Below are 22,590 nucleotides of genomic sequence, written 5' to 3' on the forward strand. Positions count from 1 at the left end.
CCTGCAGTCAGTTCCCTGGGAGAGAAAGGCCTAACGAGGCCAATCTGGTGTGACTGGAATTCCTGAGGGTATAGTTCTGTAGGCATATTTCATGACAGTGGACCTTTGTGTGGCAGCAACAAGAGCTGTGGCCAGGAGGACCCACCCTGAGGCTGCCTGGTCATGGTGACCCACACTGGACAGTCTATAGAGCTCCTCCCATGACATCTCACCTTCCCAACAACCCTGTGAAAGAAGAGCTACTATGAATCTACTGTTCAGATGAGGAAACTGAGGCCCACAATTTATCCAGGGGCACATAGCCAGCCAGTGAGCAGTGGCCAGACATCTGCTTCCAAGTCCAATGCTTTGCTCCACCAAGCTCCCAAAAGGAAAGTGCACAAAGCCAGCAGGCAGGGAAAGGGGAGACCCAACTGAGGACAAGAAGCCCAAAGTTGGCTGGCTTCACAGTTTCACTCCAGTTGGCCCTGTCCTACTGTCCTGAGAGTAGGTTAAGGGAAGCTCTGAGGAGGAAAGGTCAGTCTGGGAGAGAAGTAAGAACTCGCCAAAACAACCCACACCCTGCTCTCATTGCGCCAGGCCACCAGGCCGTGTGAGCTGGGTGTGTGTAGAGGTGGGGGGAGGGGGGGGACAAAGATGAAGGAGCAGGACCTGGTCCCTACCCTCCACAGGGCTTTCAGTCTGCAGTGGAGAGGGCCCTAAAACTGTGTGGGAAATGCAGTGGGCAGGCCGCCAGGACATCGATGAAGGCTGGACTGGCTGATTCCAGACCTTCTTTCTATCCCCAGTCCCCTCCTCCCATCTCCAGCCACACCTTGACCATCTCAGCCCTGCTTCCTCCTTCCTCTGAGCACCTGTCACACCTCTTGACCAAGCCAATCATTTAGCACTTGGCTTATAACCCTCAGATGACTTTTTATTATATGTTTATGTCCACCTTCCCAAGGTCAGAATCTCCTCCAAGGCAGGAGCTACTCTTCCTCCTGCGACAGTGACATGAGGTACATTTTTAGTGAAGAAAGAAGGTTATTTGGGAAGTGATCAATTTGGGCAATACCATGGTATGTGTATAACCACAGCTGCACAGTATAGGTCCAAGCCACAGCCCCGGGCCTCAGTGATGTCATCGGCTTGCTGTGACGTCATCGTCGCTGGCCACTGTGGCGCTCCTCTGCAGCCTGCAGGCACGATGACGTCACCGTCCGAACTCGCCCAGACAAGTGCTTGCTGGAGGAATTAGCGAAGCTGGCAGCTAGAAATGCCGGAGAGAGGCCGGGGCGGGGCGGGGGGGGGGGGGGGGGGGGGGGGGGGAGGTAACTGAGAGGCAGAGGTCAGTGCGCTGCGCACACCACTCAAACCTGGCTCCTAGACCCCTTACGGACTGGCCCCGCCCCCTCAGTCACTGACGCGAGCCAGCCAATCCGGGCAGCCCGCGGTGACGCGTAGCCTATCAGCGGACAGGGCTCGCCGGGCGCTTCCGCGTTCTCGAGCGCGCCTGGTCCGAGTCGGCAGGGGGAGGGGGCGAGGGCGAGTGACTGGGATCTCACCCGCGTCCCACCCCACCCGGCGCGACCCACCTGCGGGGGCCCGTCCGCTGCCTCCCAGGGGACCCGATGGCCTCGGAGGGTCTGGCCGGGGCGCTGGCGGCGGTGTTGGGGGGCCAGGGGCTGAGTGTGCACAGCTGTGACTCGGAACCGGCCGAGGAGCCGCCGGCGCCGGTGCGGCTGCGGAAGAACGTCTGCTACGTGGTGCTGGCCGTGTTCCTCAACGAGCAGGTGAGCGTCCGCCCGCCGGGCCCAGCGCCCGGCCCTCTGGAGCACGCAGCCAGCCCCGGTGGGGACAGAGGACCTACCGACAAGAGCCACCGCTTCTTAGTGCGTGGTGTTTCCCAGTTTTGCAAAGCACTGACACTCACACTTACATCTGAGTTTTGTGCGGCCCAGCCCCGAGACTGTACCCTCAGAAGAGGGATCTGAGGCCCAGGAACCTGTTTATTTCCTCCCGCTAGGCCTCACTGTCTTGAGAGGAGGGCTGCCTTCTTTCCCCAGAATCTAGCATAGTGCCCGCCTCGGAGTGGGCTCAGATCTGTCCAGTGCTTCAGAGACCTCTGGGTCCCATGGACAGTAATGGCACAACCTGCACTTATACTCAGACTTTCTGCCCCACCGTGTGATGTTCTTTTGTGCTGATCCCTGTACAAGTTGCTGCAACAACAGCTAGAAGGGGCCAGGGCTGTAGGTAGGAGTTTATGGGGTGGGGCCTGGGAGTGTGTTTCAAAGCCTAGGCCCCAGTGTGAGGCCCCTCCATGAGGGGAGGGGGGATGTCTACAATGCATCTACAGACAGGAGTCAGTGCAGGATACATGGCAAGCCTCACTGTGGGGCCTAATCCCCAGCCCCTGAAACAGCTCCCAGGAATCTTAGCCCCTTTCTGAAATGGAAGTCTGAAAGCAAAGAGGGATACATTGCACAGCGAGACAGCTGCAGCCCCCAAGCACACAAGGACCAGTCAACAATTTGAGGTATCCACCAGTAAGGGGGTGTTGGGTGACTCTGTTTGAGCTAGGATCTAACCCCAGGGCAAGGGAAGGTTCCCAGCACAGCTGTGGTGGGGGTGAGGATCCTCTCTCTCCCCTCAGGATGAGGTGCTACTGATCCAGGAGGCCAAGAAAGAGTGCCGTGGGTCCTGGTACCTACCCGCGGGGAGAATGGAGCCTGGGGAGACCATCGTTGAGGCACTGCAGCGGGAGGTGAAGGAAGAGGCTGGGCTGCACTGTGAGCCTCTGACGTTGCTGTCTGTGGAGGAGCGGGGCCCCTCCTGGATCCGCTTTGTGTTCCTCGCTCAAGCCACAGGTATGGCCCACCTGGTGGCAGTGTTTGGCAGGGGGCAGTTGACACCTTTCCCCCAACTTGTCCTCTGGTGAGATGAGCCCCTTATTCTGTCTGGTACAAGCCTGGCATCTCCAGATTCCAGCCTGAAGATTTGACCCCCAGCCCCCACAGCCCCATGACCCTGGGTCAGGGCTAGAATGCCTGGGTGGCCATTTACTCCGCCAGGCCCAGCATTTCTCTCAACAGAGACCCTTTCCTCCACCCCATCCTCGACATCCCTGCAGGTGGAATTCTCAAGACTCCCAAGGAGGCAGATGCAGAGTCCCTGCAGGCTGGCTGGTACCCTCGGACCTCCCTGCCCACTCCGCTGCGAGCCCAGGACATTCTGCACCTGGTGGAGTTAGCTGCCCAGTACCGCCAGCAAGCCAGGCACCCTCTTATTCTGCCCCAGGAGCTTCCCTGCAGTCTGGTCTGCCAGCGGCTTGTGGCCACCTTTACCAGCGTCCAGACAGTGTGGGTGCTGGTGGGCACAGTGGGGATGCCTCACTTGCCCATCACTGCCTGTGGCTTCACTCCCATGGAGCAGAGGGGTGGCATCAAGATGGCCATCCTGCGGCTGCTACAGGAGTGTCTGACCCTTCACCACTTGGCAGTAGAGACCAAGGGGTTGCTTGGACTGCAGCACCTGGGCAAAGACCATGCAGATGGCATCTGCTTGAATGTGCTGGTGACTGTGGCTTTTCGGAACCCAGGTATGCAGAGGGAGCCCCCAAAGGTTCGGGGTGAGAACTTTTTTTGGTGGAAGGTGATGGAGGAAGACCTACAAAGCCAACTCTTACAGAGGCTTCGGGAATCCTCTGTCGTCCCAGTCAACAGATAGGAAGGTGCCATCTCTGTGCAAGGAGCTGGGTGACGGTGCTCCCCCCACCGTGGCTTTGCTTTCCTCTGGGGGAAGCAGGAGGTTGGCAGTCAGGGATCTGGTGGTGTTGGGAGCAGGCAGGTTGTCTGGTCCCCTGGTTGTCAGGGGAATCTCCTTCTCCATGGAGCTGGTCCCTACATCGCACCGAAAGGACAGTGCCTTTAACCCAACAAGGATTCCAGAGCTCAAGGACCTAATTGCCCCATGGGTACCGATGAGGGCCCTCCTCCCTAAGGGGATGGATGTGAGAACCTTCTGAACGTGAGATGGCTACTCGTCATCATGAACCTACTTGTCATTTTCCATGCTTGCCTCAGGAAAGGCCTACATCTGATTCTCAGGCGCTGAGAACATGGACTGGGTGCTGAGGGAGGTCATTCCAAGGGAGTGGGCCCCTTGCTGAGTAAATACGTGGTACTTACTTTGCTTTCCTGCCTAAATGTCTCTGTGGAGAGGGAGTGAACAGGAAGAGGGGAGCACATCAAAAAAGAAGCTCCTCCCCTTGTCCCACCACCGCCCCCCACGTCTTCCCAGACAGCAGGCCCGTGTCCCCTACTTGCAGGACTGGGGCAGGCCAACTTCCTGCCACCCGCTGTAGCGTCTGTGGCCCAGTGGGATTCTCTTTCTCTTGTCTGCCATGGTGCGAGGTGTCCACATCCCCTCCAAGGTTTGAGCTGTGAGAACACCAGAAACTCCAAGGGGGGCAAGGAGTTGTGAAAGCTGGCCCTGCCTCTCAGCAGAGTTTCATCTCTTTGGGCTTCCCTGTCCACTCCCTGCATCACTCTGCCTACCTCTAGGCTCCTGCCTCTGCCATTCTACAACTCCAGACCAAGCCAGACCAAAACCTTTTATTCATTTCCCTTCAGTTCAGAAGAGTCTTGATTTAAAAAAAAAAAAAAAAATTTTTTTTTTAAAAGAACTTTACTAAAATTTAAGGAAAAAACCCACAGGAAGTGAACAAAGAAAATATATCGTGTGCTACTCAATGGATGTAATACAGATTTCTGGTTCTGAGCAAGGAAACACTTGATGAGGCTTCCCTTCTGAGGTAACTCCATTCTGACACTGAAGACCCAGGATAACCTCCAAGGCCCCCTTCCCATCCCCTCCCCCTGCCATCTTATCTTTCTAGCGTTAGGCTGTGGTAGGAATCCTTTTGTCCCCTCTGAGGACAAACATCTCCCACATGATGGAACCAAACCCTTTCACTCTGGTTCACTTCTCTCAGGGTCTGAGGGACCCACCAGTCTATATCCATGTCGAAGGGCAAACTTTGCTCCCACTTTATTTAGTCTATAGTAGTTTTCAACCCTGGGTGCCCATTAGAATCACCTGGAGAGCTTTATTAACAATGCTGGGCCGCCCCCCAGAGACACTGCTTTCACTGGTATTGTAAAAAGCAAACCAAGTGATTCTGACATGCACTGAGGTGAGAGCCACTCAGCAGCCCTCTCCAAGTTTCCAACTTGCTCTCTCCTGGAGTTCTCTCAGCTACCCCTCCTGAGCACACCCCCACACACATTTAGGGACCAAGTTTTTAAAATATGAAGTCCTCTAAAGCATTCATACAATTCCCAACATACAAACCTCAAAATGAGACTTGCATACAGATGCTTCAGATGGCCCATTCTTTCCCAGAGTCTCCAAGGCTAGCTGGCTCTCGGCTGTAGGTAAGCTGGGCAGAAATAGTGTGGCTTGGCCAAGAGAGAGCCTGGTTCCTGGCAGGCGCGGAGGAACATCAGATTTGCGCTGCCAGAGCCTGTCTCTATTTACCGCCCGCCCCCTAGCACACTGCCCCCCTCTGCTCTAGTGCTGGAAAAGGAATTTGTCATTCTCAGGGAGGAAGATGGGCCTGAATGAGCAGCGGAGGCCTGTGCAGGAGGACACGAACGGTGGAGATCGGGGCAGCTGTGCCCATGCAACCAAACCATTGATTGCTGTGTTGTCTGGGGGGACGCAGTGCGAATGCTGAGGGGGATGGAGGAGGGGAGGATCTGTGACTCCCGGATGCTCAAATGTTTTCTGACTTGAAGAGTTCAGACCCAATTTGCCCCATGAGCTCTGCTCCCCTGTCCCACGCCAACACCCACGTGCGCACACACGCATGCACGCACATGCACGGTGTCCTTCAGAGCGGCAGTTAAGTCCTCCCCAGCTTGGAGGAATGCAGGAGAGGGAGAGGTCACTGAGTTCCTCCTCTTTCATGTCACCTCCTGGCAACCTGCGGCCGGCTTCTAGAAGCGGCATAGGCAGGAAAAGGAAGCGAAAGGGGCTCTGGCCTGCTCCTCCTTGCCCAGGAGCAAAGCCAGCCACTGCAGTCCTGCTGTGAGGTAATGCCTGGCGCCGCCTGTGTGTTCCTGCAGGTTGAGACAGATTCGGGCCGGGTGGGGTGGCAGCCCCAGCTGTGAAGGGCATGCAGGGAGAACAACACTACAACTGGCTGCCAGTGCTCCAGCACCTCCCCGCTAGGCCATGGGGGCTTGGGGTCAGGTGGGCATCCTGGCCTCATCTCTCCCCTTGGCTCCCTTGCTCCCCTGGAAGAGTATTCCGTCAAGAACTCTGTGGGCTGGGTGAGATGTGGAGGGCCAGGCCTGGCCTCCCCGGGTCTCTGATCCCCTCTGCCCAGGTGTTGAGGACCTGCCGAGACGGGTTCAGAGGCGCCAGAGAGAAACCAGCTGGAGCCAGGGCCTGGCACCCAGCCCCCCACTTCCCAAGCCCTCTCCTGCCCTGGCTGCAGTTGCACCAAGGCTCTCATTAGCAGCTGCCCCCGCCTGGGCGCGGAGCATGCTTTGGGCATTTGCCATGAGGTGGTTGGGAATTTTGCAACAGCCTCCAAAAGGTCCGGGAAGGGAGAATGGGCTTCTCTGCCATCCACTGCCCCTTCACCACAGGTTAAGTCAAGAAGGCAGGAGAAAAAATGTCAAGTCTCAGCAGCATCTGTGGTACCTAGCAAGATGGAGACAGGGCTCCCACGCCCCCATCTCTCTGGCCTACAGTTCTGACCAGCCTGAGAGCCATCACTCACTCCCCCTGTGCCCCTGGAATTGAGCCACAGGTTTTGGCCCTGGCCACAAATCGTCCGTAGAGACAGGTGACACGCACGGAACACATGAGGGTTTGGGTCTGGGTGCTCAGCTGGCAATTACCCAGCTCTCCTAAGAAAGCCCCGAGGACACCATGCTGTCTGGAAGGCCATCTCTTTTGCTCCTTGGCCTCTGGTACCTTGGAGACCCACTCCCTGAACCCAGTCTGGTGTGACCGACAGGCCACGGTCTTCTTGAGTTAACCTGGGAGTGGAAGCCCAGGCCTCCTCAGAGGCAGAGGCACCTGGGATGTAGAGGTGGAACCAAGCTCCCACCCTGGGAAGCGGGAGGTGGCAGCCATGCCAGGTGGGAGGCAGCTCTTGGGCAGAGGTGAGGACAGGAGTCCCCCATCTGGTCCTGCTCTTGGCTCAGACGTGGCCTTCCTGGGGTGGGGACAGGTGCAGGTGAGGACTGTGCGGGGGGAACTTGACAAAAGCGATGGCAGCCAGCTCCTTGCAGAATTCCTCAAGAACCACCACGCCCTGGAGGAGAGTCTGGTGGTCCAGCCTGAGGGAGACAGCATGTGGGTCATAGCTGGGAGGCAGCAGGAGCATACCCAGGATGACAACCCAGTGTCCATGAGGTACATCCCAATGGCAGACACCTCTGAGGGAAGATGGAGTTCGGCAACGGGCCCTCTTTGCCCCCTGGCCTGTGCTCCTCCCACTTCCCTTGATCACTCTGCCCTCCCACCCCAGGGTCCATCCTTGGGCACCACTTCCCTCGGTTACTTACTGCTCCCCGGGGACCTGACCCATCAGCTGCTTGCGTACCAGGAGCAGTTTGCCTGGGAACTGAGGTACTCTCTGAATTCTCTGCATCAAGTCCCCGATCACCTAGAGCAGGAATGAGACAGGACTGAGGGGGGCAGTGGTGACACTCATGCAGGGTCCCCTAGCTCTGCAGTACCGTGGCAGGGGAGGGGCCGTGTGCCTGTGCCTTCCCCTGGCGCTGGCCAGGGTTCCCACTCCTGTAGCCCCCCACCCCCGTCCCACTGCCCTCCCTTCCTGCACCACCAGCGACACACGCCCTTCGGCTCCAGCATCCTTACCCTGACAAGCACAGAGAACAGACTCCTGCACCCAGGGGCCAGGTTGATGTAGGGATCCAGGAGATACTCATGGATAAGGGGGTGGGGGAAGAGGGCAAGCCGGGACAGGACTGAGGTCACTTGCAGGTTCAGGCTGTATGGCTGTAGGGAACACAGCGGACAAGCTGAGGGTTGGCAGGGGGCGGTGAGCATTTTTGCACTCCCCCAGCCAGGCGCCTGGCCAGTGTGAACGTGTGCGGGGGTGGGAGTCTCACGTGATGTGTGTGTGTCATGGATTCCCTGGGGCTGAGGGCCAGAACATGTTAGGGCGTGTGGAGCAGAGGCAAGATGGGGCTTCCCGCCTGGAGAACGGAGAGGGGAGGGGTTGGGGGAAGGAGAGTGTGGAGCTGAAGAACCAAAGAGGGCTCGACCCCCAGGGCCAGGCCACTCTCCTGAAGGACTCCAGAGGCAAACTGCCTCGAGTTTTCCTGTGGGCCCTCACCTTGTAACCTTGTAGCCAGGGCCCAGTCCTGTTGACTACCTGTTCCAAAATCCGGGACATGCGGTCAAACAGCATTCGGAGGAAGTGACCCTCAAAGAAAGGCCGTTCAGGCTCATGGGGGTCCAGGGGTGTGGGACCGAGGGGCCAGCCCCAAGGGGAGACTCGGGAGCTGCACTCCTGGAACTGAAACAGAAGTGAGAGTTGAGGAGGTGAGCCCAGTGGTCAGGAGGCACCCACAGGCAGAGGAAGCCATGTGGGAAGGATACACTCGAGGTTCTTGGCCGGAGCAGGGAAGAGAGAGAGATCACAGAGGGAGAAGGTGGAATTTATCAATACCACGGCTTTGAGGAATGAGAAGTGGATGTTGGCAGAAGCTTCAACACTTACCAGTCCATAAGCATCGTGGACGTACGTGTCATATCCAGTCTCCTCTAGGAAAGCTGAGGTCTTGGCTTCCTCGGGAACCAGGCAGAGGAAACTGAGAGACAGGACCCTAGGTGTGGAGGGGCTCCGGCTGGGCTGCTCTGTCTTTCCCTTCCCCCTCTCCAGCTCTGAGGGAACACTCCCTCCTGGGCTGCCCCTCATCGGGGCTATGGCCAAAGATAGAACAAACAAACCTCAAGTGACTTAGATTTCCTGACCAGCTCCCTACCTGTTGACGATCTCGGTCACTGCTGTTTTGCCATCTGAGTTGGTGGCAGGGGCTGGGGGAGGCTTTGCAGAGGGTTGAAAGCTGGAGTTGAGGAAGCCGTCCGTGAAGTAGGGGTCTTCCTCCAGATCTCTGTGGCCAGGGCAGACGAGTGGTACCAAGGAATAAATGAATAAGTGTGGGGGTACTGAGGGCCGTAATGGGTCCTGGGCAGCCTGAGGCTTCCCAGAGGAACAAGGTTTCACTTACAGGGTGTCCTCGTAGCTCTCGGGCTCAGGGGAGCCTCGGGCCACATAATGGCGGCCCTCGAGGTTGCAGAGGACCAGGCTGCGGAGGACCTGCTCGTGTGGCTTCTGGAGCAGCTCCTCAAACAGCCGCAGCGTGGTGATGCTGATCTGGGTAAGAAAGGGTCAGCAGGCGTACCTAGGAATTGCTCACTCGGATAAGAAAGATCAGACAGCAGGGTTTGGGGGGAGTGGGTGGGTGCTGGTCTAGGAACCAGGAGTCTGCCTGGTGCTGGTTCTGTTACTAATTTGATGTGTGCTATCGGGTAAGCCAACTGGCTTTTCTGTGTCTGTTTCCATGTTTGCAAAACGGAATATCGGCCTCACCTAGCTCAGAGTGGCTGTAAGCCTCAAACAAGCCAAATGAATATGAAATAGGTCTGGAAAATATCAAGTCACATGGCAAGTATGCGATCACAGAAAACTATGTGACAAAAGCAGTCTGGCCGCCATGACCATGTCACTGTTGGGGGCGCAGGTAGGAGTTCCAATGCCTCAAGGTAAGCTAACGACAGTGGGAAGAAGCATGCAGGAAATCCCTTGGGCAGGGGTTGATGGGAGGCAGTAGGATAAGCCCCCTCCTGCCCCACCTCACCTCATCAGAGAGGTGATCGCAGTGCCCGATGAGGTGAGCGCACAGAGTGCGGGGGCCATCTTCGGGGGCTGCGGGCTGCGGGTCTGCACCCAGGAGGAAAGCCACAGCCTCTCGCAGCAGCGCAGGGGAGCGGAGCTGGCGCAGCATGGCCGTGAGCAAGGCGGTGGAGGTCAGCACACTCTGCTCAGAACTACAGGGAGACAGGGGCACCTGGTGGCTTAGTCAGTTAGCGTCTGGACAACTGGACAACTGTCAGTGCAGAGCCTGCTTGGGATTCTCTCTCCCTCTCTCTCTCTCTCTGTCCCTCTCCTGCTTGCTCGTACTCCCTCTCTTTCAAAAGAAATAAATAGATAAACTTGAAAAAAAAAAAAAAAAAACTACAGGGAAAGAGCACTGAGCCAGGCCTGGGGTCTGAAAGCCAGACGGGGGACGTAAGACCAAAGAGGCAGCTAGGAGTGAATGAATGTGGTGCTGACAGAACCCCTTCCTGGTTTCCTTACATCTTGGCTTATATTTCTCGCTCCCTAGCCCTCCTGAGGTCCTAGAGTCCCGGAGCGGGAGGACTTTGTCAGCCCATGTGGCTCTGAGCCACGTGTGTCAGGGGGCCAAACCTGGCAAACATTAACCATGGAGCCCACAGACCCATGTGACTCTGGCCAAGGAGGTCCCTGGCCTTAGGGACAGGAAAAGGTTTGGTGGGGAGGGGCAGCTGGATCCAGACCATGGCCATGCCCAAGGGGACTGGACATAAACTTACACATGCAGGAGGTGGGGCTGCAGAATCTCCATGAATAATTTCTCAGCTACAGCCTTTGCCAAGGCGTCTGCAACCACCTAGGTGCCAAAGAGCATGTATTAAACACATTTTACCCCACGAGTGCTTTCCACTGAGAAACAACTGTGTCCTTGCACAGTGTCTAACATAACAGGCAGACCTGGGGCCCTAGTTCCTGAGAGACCTACTTGTTCCTCAAGGTGGATGCAGTGAAGAGAGTGGGGTGAACCGCGGGGCACCCCCACAGAGAGCCCTGTTGATGTCCGCCCCTGCTCACCACGTGTGCCTCTGTGATGAGGTGGTCGCAGTAATCAAACCAGCCCAAAAAGGCAGCCAAGGCGTCCTTGCCAGGGAAGGAAGCCTCATCAGACGGGGCACTGGGCAACCTGAAGGGGGAAGCAAGAAAGGAGCTGGGAGGCCTGCCTCAGGTACCTTCTGGAATCTGGGCCCCTTCTCCCTGCAACCACTGTTGCTGGGAGATCAGGTACAGAAGCAAAAGTGGTGTTTTCCTCAAGGGAAAGCTGGGATGGGCTGGGTTGGGCTATACCCTCAGGAAGAGGGTGGCCAGCAGGGGTCCCCATCCCTCCTGGGAAATCAGAGGAGTGGCTACCAGAGGACAGGGAGGGCTGCTAGCCACTGAAGATGTAGCCCTGCTTTCCCTGGCCAAGTGCCTACCTCCAGCTGATGCCCTCTAAAGCGGCAATGTCTGCAGGGTCCAGGAAGGTGGGCATGGACTGGTACAGCTGGCAGAGGTGCTCGACGATGGCAGGGCAGCAAGGGCTGCTGTGCACCAGGTAGGTGGCAGCTGCCTGTGAAGCCACACTTACCAGGAGCAGCAGGTTCTCCTGGGCCTTCAGAGCCACCCGACCTTTCTAGGGGTAGGGGTACAACTTCAGGGACATACATCTGAGCCCCCAGATCCCCTCCCAGCAGTTCACCCTCCCCACCCCTGCCCACTCTGTGTACAGCTAGCACCTTGCTCTTGCACAACCCGATCAGAGAGGTGATCAGGTTGCTTTCCCCAACTCCTCCATCTGGCTCCTCCGTCTCAGCAGGCAGCTGGGCGGTCAAGGCCTGGGCCTTACAGGGACTCAGGTCAGGAGACTTGCTGTGGGGGTGGTCCTTGTCTTGGATGCTGGCTGCCTCTCTAGGCAGGGTGATGGGTTCTTTGGATGACTTCTTCCTACTGACAATCTTTTTACCCTGCAAAGAAGGTTGCATGAGGCCAGCTCATGGTACAGACCATTCCCCATGATGCCCCCTTGGGAATACAGGCTGCACACTGGCTGGCAGGGCCTCGGCGTGGAGCTAGAGAGGAAGCCGCCTAGGTGCCTGAGTACCTGCTCCATCCTCTACTTCCTCAGAAGGGCCACAGGGGTCTGCCCTGGGGTCTGGGCCCTCCTGCTTCTGTTCCCCACAGAGGTGCTCACTTCCAGGATGTAGGTGAGCAGGGCTGGATCCTGTTGGATCTTGGAGCAGAGAACGGTGGTGAACTGCACCTCCTCCTTTTCTGTTTGGGATCCAGGAACTGTCCCACCAAGTCGGAGAAGCTTCTAGAAGGGAGGCAAGATAGAAACAGAAGGGAATGGGGTAGCAGGGAAGAGAAGGGCTTGACCCTCAGACACCCCTTAGTTTCTTGGTCCCTCACCTGCACAGGCCTGTGGACGTTGAGGTAATGCAGGAGGGGGTGCTGCACCTGGGCCAGAACCTTGCTGAAGAACTGGAACACCTGCTGTCGCATGCCTGGGGGGTACTAGGGGTCAAGGAACAGAGTGCCCATCAGCAGATGAAGCCATGACCATCACCTGGAGTGCTCCTCCCCCATGGGCCATAGCACAATCCTCCCTTCTGTCACTGCTCAGAGGGCGCCTTTTCTGCAAGCCTCCTTCCTTCACTTCCTGGAGATACTACAGGTTTGCTTCCAGAGCACTACAATCAAGTGAGTATTGCAATAGGTGAATATCGCGATAAAGCAAGTCAAATTAATTTTTTGGTTTCCTGGTGAACATAAAAGCTGTGTCTACACTATACTATAGTCTATTAAGTGTGAAATTGTCTTATATCTAAAAAGCAATGTACATGATCTTAACTTAAAAATACTTTATTGCTAAAAAATGCTAACCATCATCCACACTTCCAGCGAGTCATAATCTTTTTGCCGGTGGAGGGTCTTGTCCCTATGTCGGTGGCTGCCGACTGATCAGGGCGGTGGTTGCTGAAGGTCGGGGTGGCTGCGGCAATTCCTGAAAATAATACAATGAAATTTGCCGTGTTGATCGAGTCTTCCGATTTCCCTGCAGCCCGCGATGCTGTTTCATAGCACTTTACTCACAACAAAACTTCTTTCAAAATTGGAGTCAAGCCTCTCCAACCCTGCCGCTGCTCTATCGACTGAGTTTATGTCATGTTCTGACCTCTCTGTTGTCATTTCAAGCATCTTCACAGCATCTCCACCAGGAGTAGCTCCCACCTCAAGAAACCATAGTCTTTGCTCATCCAGAAGGAGTAACTCCTCATCCGTTCAAGTCTGCTCACGAGACGGCGGCAATTCAGTGCCATATCCAGGCTCCTCTTCCAGTCCCGGCTCTCTCGCCGTTCCCCCCGACACACACCCACAGACACCTCCGCCACCACAGTCCGGAAGCCCTCACGGTCCTCCATGGGGGCTGCGATCGAATTCTTCCAAACTTCTGTTCATGTTGCTATTTTGACCTCTTCCCGTGAGTCACGAATGATCTTAATGGCACCTACAATGGTGACTCCTTTCCAGAAGGTTTCAATTTACTTTGCCCAGATCCATCAGAGGAATCCCTGTCTGCGGCAGCCATAGCCTTACAACATGCATTTCTTAAATAATAAGACTTGAAAGTTGAAATGACTCCTTGACCCATGGGCTGCAGAATGGATGCTGTGTGAGCAAGCACAAAGACCACGTTCACCTCGTCGTCCATCTCCATCAGCGCTCATGGGTGACCCGTGCACTGTCAGCGAGCAGTGGACTTACAACACTCAGTGAGCAGAAGTGTGGTCATTCAGGCTTTGTTGTTCCATGTACAGAGCACAGGCAGAGTGGATGGATTTAGCATCATCCTTATGGGCCCTCGGCCTTCCAGAATAGTAAATGAGCACTGGCTTCACTTGAAGTCACCAGCTGCCTGTCCTTTGAAGCTTTGAAGCCAGGCATTGACTTTGCCTCTGTAGCTGTGAAAGTCCTAGGTGGCATCTTCTTCCAACAGAGGCTGCTTCACTACGTTGTAAACCTGTTGTTCAGTGTCACCATCCTCATGAATTATCTGAGCCGGATCTTCTGGAGAACCTGCGGCAGCTTCCACATCAGCTCCTGCTGCTTCGCCTTGCACCTTGATGTCACGGAGATAGCTTCTGTCCTCAGACCTCGTCAACCAACCTCTGCCAGCCTCAGACTTTTCTCCTGCAGCTTCCTCACCTCTCTCAGCCTTCACGGAATTGAAGAGAGTCAGGGCGTGCTGGATTAGGCTTTGGTTTAACAGAATGTTGTGGCTGGTTTGATCTTCTATGCTGCTCCACATTTTCTCAGTAACAGCAACAGGGCTGCTTTGCTGTCTTATCATTCGTGTGTTCACCGGAAAGCACGTTTAATTTCCTTCAAGAACTTTTCCTTCCCATTCACAACCTGGCTAACTGCTCGGTGCGAGAGGCCCAGCTTTTGGTCTATCTCAGCTTTCAATGTGCCTTCTTCACTAAGCTTAATCATTTCTAACTTTTGATTTAGAAACATGCAACTCTTACTTTCACTTGAATATGTAGAGGCCATTATAGGGTTATTAATTGGCCGAATTTCAACATTGTTGTGTTTCAGGGAATAGGGAGCCCCAAGGGAAGGGAGAGAGATGGGGAGTGGCTGGTAGGTGGAGCAGTCTTACATGGGCACTGTCTGTGGTGCCCCCAATTATAATACCAACATCAAAGATCACTGATCCCAGATCGCCATAACAGATATAGTAACGAAGTTTCAAATATTATAAGAATTACCAAAATGTGACACAGAGACACGAAATGAACAAATGCTGTTGGAAAAATGGCGCCAATAGACTTTCTCAACGCAGCACTGCCATAATCCTTCAACTTGTAAAACATGCAGTATTTGTGAAGCACAGTCAAGTGCAGTGCAATAAAACGAAGTCTGCCTGTATGAAACTGGCCTCCCCTGCACTGCCAATTCCCCGTCCCGCTTTATTTTTCTCCATGACCTTGTCATTGTTGAATATACTGCATGCAGGCTCCTCTTATTATCCACCACTCTCTGACTAGAATTTTTGTCTGTTTTAATCACTGCTGTGTGCCCAGCACCTAGGACCCTGCCTGGCACATGGCTGGTTCTTAGTACATCTTCACTGAATGAATGCTGACAGTAATGGGAGCATTTCCTCAACCTAGGTGACGGGAGGACAGGTGGAAGAGCCTGGAACACAGGGGCTCCAGTTTGGGTGGAAAGTTCCAGGGGCACCCCAGGGTCCTGCCCACCTCAGCCTTGCCCAGCGTGCACAGGGTCTCCAGGATTTTGTGCTGCAGCAGGTATTCCAGACAGGGCCCTGCCTCGCCAGCTGCTGTCTGCTGCCTCTCCTCGTAGACCAGGATGTCCAACATCTGCCTCAGCCGCCAGGGAATATCTGTTTTCTTGGCGGGGGTGTTTTCATCTAATAGAGATTCAGGAAACAAAGGTGGGGGGGAAGAGGGGACTCTGTGTTGAGGGGGTCAAGCCCACAGTCCCCCCCCCCCGAAACACGGGGGGGGGGGGGCGGAGGGTAAACCTGGAGTAAGGCCAGGTTAACAGTTTGCTTCAAAGACCAAAGGAAATGGAAGTTAGCACTTGGTGCCTCTATATTTAACAAGACAAAAGATCTTTTAGGGACACCTGGGTGGCTCAGTTGCTTAAGGGTCTGTTTGGTTTTGGCTCAGGTCATGATCTCACAGTTCATAGGTTCAAGTCCCACGTCGGGCTCTGCGCTGACAGTGTGGAGCCTGCTTGGGATCCTCTCTCTGCCCCTCCCCTGCTCACTTGCTCATTCTCTCTCTCTCTCTCTCTCTCAAAATAAATAAAATAAACATTAAAAAAATTACAAAAAAGTGGCATCATTTTTTCTCCAAACTCTGGGACATACAGAAGGGTACACTACCCAGGCTGCAGGCCAGCTCTGGGCCAAAGTGACAAGCCATGGGCTTAGGGGTCTCTGTCACATAATGTAGAAGCTGTCTTCTAGCAGCTTCCTGAGAGGTAACCTCCTGTCCTCTTTACACTCACAGGAGACAGTACTCCATTTTTTACAAGGCAGAAAAAAGTCCATGCACAACCACAGGTTCAGAGGCAAAGCAGTTTCACTGTGCGAAGGTCTTGGTGGAGAAGCTGGGGCTTTTGTAGTCAGAGTCTCAGACGGAGTGTTCTTGTAAAACTAGTTTTGATGCTTTGGGACTGGCCTTGGAGCACCCCCTAGCTTTTCTCAAAAGCATTGGCTTTTGAGCAACTTGGCTCACCTCCCCCACATCTGCACCTCTGGTCTAGGTACTGTTCAGGAAATGAATGGATGGGGTCAGATGAAACCTCAGGTGGACCTGAGTCAGTTCTGGATCTTTTCCCACTGTCCTGATAGATTGGGGCTCTCTGTCAAGAGATGTTCAGTCTAAAAGGTACAGACTTGGGGCACCTGGGTGGCTCAGTCGGTTGAGCGTCCAACTTCAGCTCAGGTCACGATCTCGCGGTCCATGAGTTCGAGCCCCGCGTCGGGCTCTGAGCTGATGGCTCAGAGCCTGGAGCCTGCTTCCATTCTGTGTCTCCCCCTCTCTCTGCCCCTCCCCCGTTCATGCTCTGTCTCTCTCTGTCTCAAAAATAAATAAAACGTTAAAAAAAAAATTAAAAAAAAAATAAGTAAAAGGTACAGACTTCCAGTTAAAAAATAAGTAAGTCCTGGGAATGTTAAGTACAGCATGGTGACTATAGTTAATGTACTGTATATTTGAAAACTGCTAAGAGTAGATCTTAAAAGTTCTCATCACAAGAAAAAAAAATTGGTAACTATACAGGGTGATGGATATTAACTAGACTTATTGTGATGATAATTTCACAACATATCCATACATTGAATCAGTATGTTGTATATCTGAGTTATATGATATGTTACATCAATTATATCTCAATAAAAAAGGGTCTTCAGTTTAATTTTTTTAATAGCTAATGACATTTCTGATTCCTTTTAAACATATTTATTAAAAAAAAATTAAAAAAAAAATAAAAATATTTATTTATTTTGGGGGAGAGCGTAAGCAGGGGAGGGGCAGAGACGGGGACAGAGGATCTGATGCTGGCTCTGTGCTGACAGGCTGATAGCAGCAAGCCCGATGTGGGGCTTGAACCCACAAACTACAAGATCATGACCTGAGCCGAAGTCAGATGTGCAAATGACTGAGCCACACAGATGCCCCTCTGATTCTTTTTTTTTTCATGTTTATTTATTTTGAGAGAGAGAGAGCAAGGGAGGGGCAGAGAGAAAGAGAGGGAGAGAGAGCAAGAGAGAGAGTGAGAGTGAGGGGGGGGAGGGAGGAAGAGAGAATCCTAAGCAGGCTCTGCGCTGTCAGCACAGAGCCCAATGTGGGGCTCAATCTCAGGAACCATGAGATCATGACATGATCCGAAATCACGAGTCAGACACTCAACCGACTAAGCCACCCAGGTGCCCCCAAAGATCTTCAGTTTAAAGCAATTGTTCTCAACTGGGGGCGATTTTGCCCCCAGGAACATTTGGCAATTTTTGGAGACATTTATGGTTATCACAATGGGTAGGAGGTGCTACTGGTGTCCAGTGGGTAGAGGCCAGAGCTGCTGCTAAACACGCACCCCCAAAAGCTCCCCCCCCCACAACAAAGAATGATTAAGTCCAATGTCAACAGTACCAAGATTCAGAAACGTGATTTAAAAGGACTTTTAGGGGTCCCTCAGAGTGTCCAAAGACTGCTTTTTAATTTCTTGGGCTGGCTCAGGCTGGAAATAAAGTCTTTAGGAAAGATGTAGACTGGAATCAAACCCTAGTCTGAACCAGGAGGTAGAAAGCCAGGGATGCAGGACAGGGTTACCTGGCCACCAGTGTGTATCTGCCAATACCAACATATTGACTACAGAGCAGCCAATCAGATTCTGCCCCTCAGAAAGCCATCCTGATGGGCCCAGATTACCCGAGGCTCTGGCTCTCAGCTAGGGGAGAAGGACACAGGCACGTTACATGCCTGGACTTCAGTTCTCCTCCTACCCTAGATTTCTATAAGGGAAATGCCCTCTAAGTCAGCTCAGGGAAAAGAGGAACAGGTACCTGGGGACTACAGGCCTGGACGTCTGCAGAGCTGGAAGCTAGGGGCAAGTGGGGCTCAACCTCTGCCTTGCAGTGTCAGGCCAGTGAGATGCCCAACTTCCTAGTCCCCACTCCTACTTCACTCGGCTCCTCTCCCAAAAGGTCAGGGTGGGGCCAGCCCCCAGTCTGAACTCCTTGGCAGCAGTTGTCACCTTATCCAGGATACCTGCATCTCTGCCTTGCGTGGTGACCCTGCCTACACCTTCCTCCCCACTCCCTGCAGGAGTCCCCCGTCCAAGGGGAAGCAGGCCCCACCTGTGCTTTCAATGTAGTAGTGCGTGATGCCCTTCCAGTGCTCCACAAAGGCCTCCAGCAGGTCAATGCTGGGCTCCCGCTGTGGAGAGAGCAGAGACACACAGCCTAAGTAGCCACCACAGTGATCACAGGCTCCGCTGCCACCATCACCCATCAGAACAGATGTTCCACCATTTACCAAGTGTTGGGTCAGTGCTAGGCCCTGGAGGAAGCACTGTGATCCAGGTTCTCAAAGGGAACAATAACACATTTTCCCCAGGACAATCTCTTGGCACCTCTCCTGGACCCCCTCTGTCCTGGAAATGCTGTACTCCTGCTACATGTCATGATTCCACAGTCCCTGTCCTGGAAGAGCTAAGAATGTTGGTGGGGGAAACAGACACAGAAACAGATCCTCTCAAGACAGTTACACTACAATAGAAAGACATAGAGGAAAACAGTGAAGCGTCCCCAAAATAACAAAATAAAAATGATACACGTGGAAAACATGGCAGAGACAAAGCTTTTAGGTCCCTCTCAATCTGAGAGTCTGCAAAAATCTGTGTTCAAGGCCACTGAAAGGCTTCATTCAACCAGATGGGTAATGTTAGCATAATATTAATAAAGTGCCTTACTTACAACATGCTTGCGTCTTTTATCCAAGGCTGAGAACTGCTGGAGGAGTTAGGGGTGCACAGCCTGAAGCCCCAGGGAATTCTATTCCCATTGTGAGCAAGCCCCAAACCTCTCCCTTTTCCAGAAGTGATCTCTCCATCTCTACACTGAGAGTAGCTTTGAATTGATAACTACTTTCTCTGAAAACTCCAAAAAAGAGCATTTGTTCCCTTTTCTTGCGGAGTAAATGACTACAGGAGAAAAATGCACAAATAATCCCTTACCACAGATGCTCATTTCTACCTCTCCATCTCTGCTCAGGCCACTCCTTTACCCTGGAAGCCCTGCATCCCCCTACGCTTGCCTAGATCCTAACAGTCACCAGTGAGGTCCGGCTAAGGGCCACCAGCTCCAGAAAGGCCTTGCCAGAGTTCTTGGACACATCTTTCTCTAACCTCACACTTTACTACATCATAGAACTGACAGTCTACTCCTTATTTATTCAGTATCTTTTGAGTGCCCACTGTGTACAAGATGCTATGCTAGACGCTATAAGCAATATAAGGATGTTGAAGACCCAGTGCCAGGGAGAAGAGAATATAAAACCACCCTGAATAACTCAGCTACAGGAAGTTGCATGAGGACACAGGAGAGATGGAACATGATCTCTGGGAAAAGAGCACTGGAACAGAGAAGGCTTTACTGAGGTTACCCTTGAACTAAAACTTGAAGAACAGGGTCCGAGTTCAACAGTTCGAGATGAAGGAAAGACATTTCCTGCAGAAGGAACTCTGCACAGAGTGTCTGGGACAAGGATGGGTTGATGAGTGTATGTGTCCCTGTACATCAAGCCACCAAGTCAGGATTGTTTTTTGCAGGCAGTGGGGGGCAGTCAACGACATCTTCTGAGCAGTGTTCCAGGCAGGGTCATCTGGCAGTTTTGTGTAGGAGATGAAGGCAGAAGGAATGGTTGGAAGGCCATTAAGATAGGAGAAAGAAGCAGTAACACTGAATCAGAGGCCCTGAAACGCTCCCAGACAACCTTGTCTTCTTTCAAAGTTAGCTGTGGGGGGCATGACTCTTACTGGAGTGGCACCTCCAGTAAGTCATTCCAAACACACTTTCCACATGAATTGACTGCATCTTACCACGTCCTGTGTGATACTATTATTGCTGGATTAGTGCTCACCTCTTCTACCAGACTGTGAGCTCCCTGAGGGCTCGGGTTCTGTGTTTTCTACCTCTGCCTGCTCCTAAAGGGCTCTGCACATAGTGACTACTCATTCATATGTACTAAATAGCTCAGCAAACTCCTTAACACCTCCTTTCCATAGTTTCTTGTCTCTTGGAAAGCCCCCTGCTCCTTGACCAGCACTATAATTATCTCACTTTTCTGTGATGGGCTCTCATCTAGTCTCAAAATTCATTGATAGTCTCCTAAAACCTTGAGCTGGACTTACATTAGAAAAGAACAATTGGGTAAGAGGAGAACCCAGAGAACACAGACTGTTAGCAAACTGTAACGGATTGTCACAAAACAGACTGTTGGAAGAAAGCAAGGGAATCTACTATTAGTTATCATAACTCCAAAGGAACTATACCACATGATGATCTTTACTATCTTCGTTAATGATAACAAAGATGTTTTTTTAAAAGAACCATAAGGATTGCTATTCTGTTTTGTCAGAAGAGGGCATGAAGGAGCACTCTCCCTCCTTATAACAAGGAGTCAAGCAACTTGCTGGGGTCCTAACCTGGTGACACAGCCAGGGTAAGGGCTATGCCCTGATCTGGGGGGTAGAGAGCAAAAGAGGGGCTCCTATCTCTCCTGACAGCTATACTGGGTCAGCCAAACTTCTCCAGAATTGTCTATATATTGTATACTCAGGAGCAGAAGATCACTTGCCTAAAAATATCTCCCTTGACCACCAGTACCCCCTCCAGCCACTGATGCAGAAATTCCCTCATTGGAAGCATTAGAAATTCACTTCTCAAAACTAAGGCTCTCTCTGGCCCACCTACCCACGCTGCCCATGGAGCTTTCCCTGACAGGTATGAAGTAGTTTGTCACATCACTTTTTTTTTTTTTTTAATTTTTTTTTCAACGTTTATTTATTTTTGGGACAGAGAGAGACAGAGCATGAACGGGGGAGGGGCAGAGAGAGAGGGAGACACAGAATCGGAAACAGGCTCCAGGCTCCGAGCCATGAGCCCAGAGCCCGACGCGGGGCTCGAACTCACGGACCGCGAGATCGTGACCTGGCTGAAGTCGGACGCTTAACCGACTGCGCCACCCAGGCGCCCCTGTCACATCACTTTCTAAGATGACAGCTGTCTTGATAGGAGACAAGGAGGAGCGGAAGAAGAGATCATTTTAGAACCCCTCCCAAGGGGGGCTGCCCTGGAAGCACCTGGACATCAGGAAGGGCAGGGCTGGGGACAGGAGAGGCAGGAGGAGAAGCTTTTCACTTTCTTCACAAATCTCATTAAGGCTGAGCCTGTTCCCATGTACAATAAGCTCTGTTTGGGGGGGGGGGGTGCGTTGAGGAGAAAGGAGGTGAAACACAAGTCTGTTTCTCCAGAGCAACTCTGATACAATATACTAAACCGATCAATTAGAGGAGGACTTCTACTTTGAGACAAAAGAACTGTTAACTCTACAGACAGATTCTTGGCAGGGTTGCTTTAAACAGAAGGCCTCTGGCCTACCCTATCCACACTGCACTTTTATCTCACTGAATGAAGTGAACCCGCCTGTGACCAGCCTTCAACTCCCAACAGAAAATGGCAAAAACACAAACTCTTCCTCACATGGCTGCCCCAAGGCCCCACCAGGCTGGCCTCTCCTGACTCAAGGTCAACCTGGCTCGGCTGGTGTGGTGCGGCTAGTGTGGTGGGAGATAACATTCTGTTTACAGCCCCTGGGCCCTGCTGTTTCCTGGGCCAGGCACCCACCCACCTCTGGGTTGTGTATACACGGTCAGGGCTTGGGCCATCTGGGCTGGGACTTCTCAAGTGGAGGCTGAGAGACACGCGCCTGACTAAGGTCCTGGGGTTGTCTGGAGGCTCAGAAGGAGGGCAAGGGACGTCTATTTTTCAAGCCCAGGTGGCCAGGAAGGGAGGAGCGTGGGCCGAGGAGGAAGGCGAACAGCCTGGGGAGGGGACTTTGGGGAAGAAACTCTTGGGTGACAAGGGAGCCCTCTGGCACAGAAGAGTTGGGGAACTGGGAGCGAACTGGGAACGGGGAGCAGGAAAAAGAGACAGGAAGCCATTTGGGGAGAAGGGTTAGGGGCTGGGGCGATACGGAGAGGGGCTGGAAGTCGGTGCGATTGGGAAAGAAGCCACGCGAAGCAGGAGTGCTGTGCGGGGGGGGGGGGGGGGAGGCGACAGGGGAGAGAGGAGGCCGGGGAAAGGGCGCCGCGGCCTGGGTGGGGGTCCCTTCCCCGAGGCGGGCCCGCTTCCTCCGCCCGCCCGCCCGCCGGATCCTCCCCCGGTCCCGCGCCCGCCCTTCCGGCCTAGGCCCCGCGCGCCCCGGCCTCCCCCGCCTCACCGCCCCCACGGCCTCCTGCAGCAGCGCTCCGAGCCGGCTCAGCATGTTGGCGGCCCGGCCCGGCCCGGCTCGGCTGGGCTCCCGGGCGGCGGCGGGCGGCGGCGGCGGCAGCGGCGGCGGAGCTCACAGGCGGAGCGCGGCCCGGGA

The 22,590-nt window shown here is 53.8% G+C and overlaps 2 protein-coding genes across 10 annotated transcripts; one reads left to right on the forward strand and one right to left on the reverse strand.

Annotated features, from left to right (window-relative positions):
* The first annotated feature begins 1,496 nt into the window (after positions 1–1,496).
* NUDT18 (nudix hydrolase 18) lies at positions 1,497–4,652 on the forward strand. Its single transcript, XM_030312448.1, has 3 exons — positions 1,497–1,775; positions 2,639–2,852; positions 3,116–4,652. The coding sequence occupies exons 1-3, from the start codon at positions 1,614–1,616 to the stop codon at positions 3,709–3,711; spliced, it is 972 nt and encodes a 323-aa protein (XP_030168308.1). The 5' UTR covers positions 1,497–1,613; the 3' UTR covers positions 3,712–4,652.
* Positions 4,653–5,399: 747 nt separating this feature from the next.
* Positions 5,400–22,543, reverse strand: FAM160B2 (family with sequence similarity 160 member B2). Of its 9 annotated transcripts, none has more exons than XM_030312441.1 (17): positions 22,444–22,543; positions 18,300–18,378; positions 15,172–15,344; positions 12,317–12,421; positions 12,099–12,221; positions 11,644–11,871; positions 11,344–11,540; positions 10,946–11,054; positions 10,651–10,727; positions 9,894–10,083; positions 9,264–9,409; positions 9,018–9,146; positions 8,753–8,843; positions 8,405–8,548; positions 7,885–8,025; positions 7,569–7,669; positions 5,400–7,340 (listed from the first exon to the last, which is right to left on the reverse strand). In XM_030312441.1, exons 1-17 carry the CDS (start codon positions 22,486–22,488, stop codon positions 7,202–7,204), a joined length of 2,217 nt encoding a protein of 738 aa, XP_030168301.1. In that variant the 5' UTR covers positions 22,489–22,543; the 3' UTR covers positions 5,400–7,201. The 9 variants fall into 9 exon arrangements, with proteins under 9 accessions (XP_030168301.1, XP_030168299.1, XP_030168300.1 ...); XM_030312439.1 differs by having other exon boundaries at positions 8,366–8,548; XM_030312440.1 differs by having other exon boundaries at positions 8,753–8,858.
* Between the last annotated feature and the right edge of the window lie 47 nt (positions 22,544–22,590).

Source organism: Lynx canadensis, chromosome B1 (assembly GCF_007474595.2).
Source record: "Lynx canadensis isolate LIC74 chromosome B1, mLynCan4.pri.v2, whole genome shotgun sequence".
NCBI lineage: Eukaryota > Metazoa > Chordata > Mammalia > Carnivora > Felidae > Lynx > Lynx canadensis.

Coding starts and splice junctions, on each gene's coding strand:
- NUDT18 (XM_030312448.1), top strand. CDS start 1,614: ATGGCCTCGGAGGGTCTGGCCGGGGCGCTGGCGGCGGTGTTGGGGGGC. Junction 1,776..2,638: donor CCGTGTTCCTCAACGAGCAG/GTGAGCGTCCGC, acceptor CTCTCCCCTCAG/GATGAGGTGCTACTGATCCA. Junction 2,853..3,115: donor GTTCCTCGCTCAAGCCACAG/GTATGGCCCACC, acceptor ACATCCCTGCAG/GTGGAATTCTCAAGACTCCC.
- FAM160B2 (XM_030312438.1), bottom strand. CDS start 22,488: ATGCTGAGCCGGCTCGGAGCGCTGCTGCAGGAGGCCGTGGGGGCG. Junction 11,541..11,643: donor TCGGGTTGTGCAAGAGCAAG/GTGCTAGCTGTA, acceptor CCCTACCCCTAG/AAAGGTCGGGTGGCTCTGAA. Junction 8,549..8,752: donor TCCACGATGCTTATGGACTG/GTAAGTGTTGAA, acceptor CTTCTGTTTCAG/TTCCAGGAGTGCAGCTCCCG.